Source organism: Astatotilapia calliptera, chromosome 5 (genome assembly GCF_900246225.1).
Source record: "Astatotilapia calliptera chromosome 5, fAstCal1.2, whole genome shotgun sequence".
NCBI classification, from domain to species: domain Eukaryota; kingdom Metazoa; phylum Chordata; class Actinopteri; order Cichliformes; family Cichlidae; genus Astatotilapia; species Astatotilapia calliptera.
The window spans coordinates 10514550-10518822 of record NC_039306.1 but is presented as its reverse complement, the minus strand read 5'-3'; the positions used below and the strand labels follow the sequence as shown (position 1 = coordinate 10518822).

Sequence of the window (4273 nt, the reverse complement as noted above, 5' to 3'; positions counted from 1 at the left end):
GAAGCTAAAGGCTCTGATTGCAGAACATCTGCAGAATGGTCTCCCTCTCTCAGACTTACTGGAGAAAACAAAGTCATTGCTCACGTTAAGAAAAGCCCTGCTGACACACAACGGCTACTCCAAATATTCAAGGGACATTTTACGCCTGTTTCCCGATGCAGAGGATGACGTGGCTCCACTGTGCTTTTAAGAACAAAACACGAACTACAAAAAGTCATCGAAACTGGATTCAAACCACCGCATTTTTAATGGCAGTGATGCAAGCTGGATCTCTGTGTTAAAAATCTACTGACTGTTAAAAGATGCATTATTTGCATTACGACAAGGAGACTCTCAAGGGCACCTGCGGCACATTTCAACCATTTTACTGAGTATTTCTTTTTTTAAAAGGAAACATTTATTTTAGCTCATACGATATGATTTCAGTCGAGCTTTAACAGGAGCCTGTGAAAGATAACTGAATTCAGGGTCAAAAGTGGTTGTTGACTGTGCAGAAGATGTGTTTTGCTGCTATTTGTGGGATTTATGTTTCTTGTGGTTGTCAGATTTTTATGTGAAGGCCACAGAAGAAAAATCCAGCCTCGAAACTATGCAACAATTAGTTGTTGTTTGTGTAATTACTATTTTTTTTTCACCAGAATTTTAGCGGTATAATTTTTACATTTTATACCAACAGTAACACTGTGTGATTATATTTTTGCATATGTATTTTGCTGCCTTGTTTCAAGGTATATTTGATAAAATCCTTTAATACAAACCTTTCTTTTGAAAGGAGATTCATCTCTGTTTATGCTGTGTATGCATATTTTGTTTATTCATCAGTTTCGTTTTTATTCATCCAAAGTGGATTTTAATTTGTTTTTATGTTGTTGTTTTTTTGCATATTTCAAGAAAATAAATATGTGAAGATCAAATTCTTGTCATGTGACTTTATTTGAATTAATTTGGGAGAATCAAACTATTTAAATATATTGTGTTGATTCAAGAAACTTTATTATAATTTTATTAAATGTATTATATTTTCACACTCCCTTGAGTGGAAATTTTAAACACCATGTTTCATGAGAAAGGCTTGATCAGTGTGAAAAGATGCTAATCATAGACTATGATAATGTCTGAATTTGATGACATAGAGCAAGGGTTCCAATGGCAGCCCTTGACAACCATTCGTGTGTGACTGACAGGCACATCCAGAAAGGAATGTAGTGCTATGCATTGCCTTTATCCACTTTATTTCATGCTATGATATAGCAGCTTGGAATGAGACAAAAAGAGATTTTCATTCATTTCTTCGATTTTAGCTCCTCTGTCCTGGTCATTATAGCAGACCTCACCTTCTTAGCACTGACAAATATTGTGGTTATCATGGGAAAAAAAACACAAGCCAGCACAACAACTTGTGTGCAGTTTTCTTGTGCAATTCTCAGTAACATGCTGACTCCCTAAATAGACACTCAGTCATCAGAGCACTGGGAGCATCTGATCTACAGTATCATATTTTAACAGGAGGACAGGACTTTAACACTGCTGTTAAGCCATCATTCAAACACTAAATTTGCTTGTGAAAAAGTGCTGCTAATCCCATCAGCATATGCAGTAGCTATATGTCATGCTGTTTTATATAACACCACATTTTAGAATGATGAAATATGGTGTAAGCTATTAGCTCAAAAGAGAAGAGTTTTACCAGCATCTGTCTGTCTGTTCTACGGTCCGTCACATTTTTATGTGAACCTAACAAAAACAGTCATAGTCAAGTGAGAAATAAACAGTTTTGCCAAAAGATGTTAAAACATTTTTCTCAGTAAACAGCAGGTAAAGTTACCCTGTTGTTTCAGATAACATTGCCTATTAAAAAACACGTTGCTAAACATGCAGAGCAGATTTTCAGTTTTATATAATTTCCATGATTAAATAATCAAAATAAGTCAAGCAAAATGTGTTGTTTTTTCTGATTGCTTTATTGCGCATCACTTGGCTTGAAGAGATACATTCATTTTGAGATGTTTTACAAATAACAGCGCCTTCATTGAAGGTATGTGTGCTGTCACTCACAGAGTCAATAAGCAACACGTTTGTCTTGAAGGTTATCTGCTAAAAATGCAGACAGTTAACACATTTAAAGACCAGAAAGGACATTTCAATCAGTAAAGTATGTGGATATCACATAAAATTTTACACATGTTCAACATGCATACATACATCACTGTCAGTGTAACCAACATTATATAGGAATTCAAACTGGGAATAATAACGTCTACTTTACAATGAATCGGAATGCGACTACTTTTGAAACACAAAATAACAGCCAACCCGTTGTCTGCAAATATTGCAGAAACACAGAATCTGACCTTTACAAAAGGCAATAATATAGATTAAAGGAAAATGCTGCACAGGCACCCTTCAAAATAAGACAATCCCAGAAACAAGTACAATTACAGGTACTTCTACGAAGATAGAGTTTTTACTTCCAAGCACACTTTTACACAAGTCCTTCCAAGGCTTCTACCAAGGTCTCCATAGAGCAGTGCTGACTGGACTTTTGTCTTTGATGATGCTCGTCTGGACTGTGGAGCTAGATAAGTTGGCCTCTCTCAGGTTCTTATTAGAAGAAGCATGCAGGTTGTTGACATGGTTCAGCAGTCTTCTCTGGGACTGAGTCTTCACCTCATCTTTGGACAGGAAATGGACCATTTCTTGGACACACCTGGAGTAGCCCTGATCGACTGTTGCAGAGTTCACAGCTTGACGCTGCTGCTGCAGTCGTCTCAGGAAGCAAACTGTCATCTCCAGGATGTCCGCCTTCTCCAGTTTGGAGTCTGGCTGCTGTTTCAGGAACTCTGGACCCAGCAGAGACTTGAGCTGCTCAATGCTGGTGTTAATTCGCTCTCTGCGTAACTTCTCCACCAGAGGCTTTCTGAGCTGCAGAAAGAAGAACAATAATATTACTAAACTTGTTCAGTGGCACAGTTTTTAGCACAAAAAAAATCAGTTGGCTGTATGTGATATTAAAATATCTATGAGTCTCCAGTTTACCTTGTGGGTCAGAGTTGGATGCTCCTGAGAACCGGTCATTGTCGCAGTGACAGGTGCCATGGCTGGATCTCTGTGCTGTAGCGAGAATCTGATCTCTGCTGGCTTCATCCCTCCTATTTATACTCCCACATCTCCATATGAATGTGTGGGTCTTGGTCTGACTGGAGTTTCTCACAGTCTGAGCCAATCAGAGAGCTCAGCAAGACAATAAAGGATGCAAGACACTGAATGGTGTTATTGCCTTAAGGATAATGGTTAGATCTCAGGGGAACAGCTGGCGGGCTGGGGGGAGGTTGATGGAGAGAACTCACACAGCTCTGTGTGGATCTGGGAAAGTGGTGACCCTGTAGAGAAAGCTGATCTGCTGCCTGATGCTGAGATCAATGACTTTGACTGAGCACAGGCTCATCATAACAACAGAAAACACATCTGAAACGGTCATGAAAATATGTTAAGCTTAGACAACCACATATTTCTGCCTTATTTACAACAAACGTGTCACAATTAGGTGTCATTTTAACTTGACTAGAATGCATCAAAGTAATACTCTTGAGATATTTTTGTTGATACTGTTATCGCACAAAATACTATCGCAGATACAACAGAAACTTTCCTCAACACATCTCCCTATCAACAGCTGGATTAATGAGATTTTTAATAAAGTTTGATTATTGATACAACCTAAACTCATCAGACCACAACCAGCACACGATCAATTCATGAGTGAACACCCTTTATCCTATCAAAATCATTATCATCATCATCAAAAAAAAAAAAAAACTTAAGGAAAAAGAAATTAAGAAAAAAAGCCTGGAATGCAGAGAGACAATCTGAGTTCGAAGAAGGAGAAAAGGAGCCTTTGAATTTTCATTAATCCAAAAATGTCTGCATTCCTTATAGCAGTTTTACAAAAGCCTGGTAATGACGAGTCTTGATGGCTGGAATTTCCATTCACAGGCAATGAGACAAAACTCGTAAACTGACTCCATAATTAATGTGATGTGCAACCAGACACACTTCTTTTGTTCTTGAAAGCAGTAAATGGGGAGAGTGTGGGAAACCAGAGAAAACCCACTCACAGAGCCCCTGAGGGACAATAGAGGCAGGCCAGACAAAGATGTCTGTGAAGGGGGAGGAATTCTTTACCACTGAATTTAAACTTTTTACATAATTTACTCACTCAAGATGAGAAAATGTTAATTTAGAGTTCTTAATAATTATATTTTTTGTACAGATA

General features: G+C 38.0%; 1 protein-coding gene across 1 annotated transcript; it reads right to left on the bottom strand.

The window, feature by feature from the left end:
* Positions 1 to 1942: 1942 nt before the first annotated feature.
* On the bottom strand, positions 1943 to 3166 carry LOC113021650 (transcription factor HES-5-like). Its single transcript, XM_026166351.1, has 2 exons — positions 3037 to 3166; positions 1943 to 2922 (listed from the first exon to the last, which is right to left on the bottom strand). The coding sequence occupies exons 1-2, from the start codon at positions 3142 to 3144 to the stop codon at positions 2506 to 2508; spliced, it is 525 nt and encodes a 174-aa protein (XP_026022136.1). The 5' UTR covers positions 3145 to 3166; the 3' UTR covers positions 1943 to 2505.
* Positions 3167 to 4273: the final 1107 nt, after the last annotated feature.

Bases quoted from the DNA above. Each gene is read 5' to 3' on its own strand.
- LOC113021650 (XM_026166351.1), bottom strand. From the start codon at position 3,144: ATGAAGCCAGCAGAGATCAGATTCTCGCTACAGCACAGAGATCCAGCC. The intron at 2,923-3,036 runs GTAAACTGGAGA...TTCTTTCTGCAG, and splicing joins ATCCAACTCTGACCCACAAG to CTCAGAAAGCCTCTGGTGGA.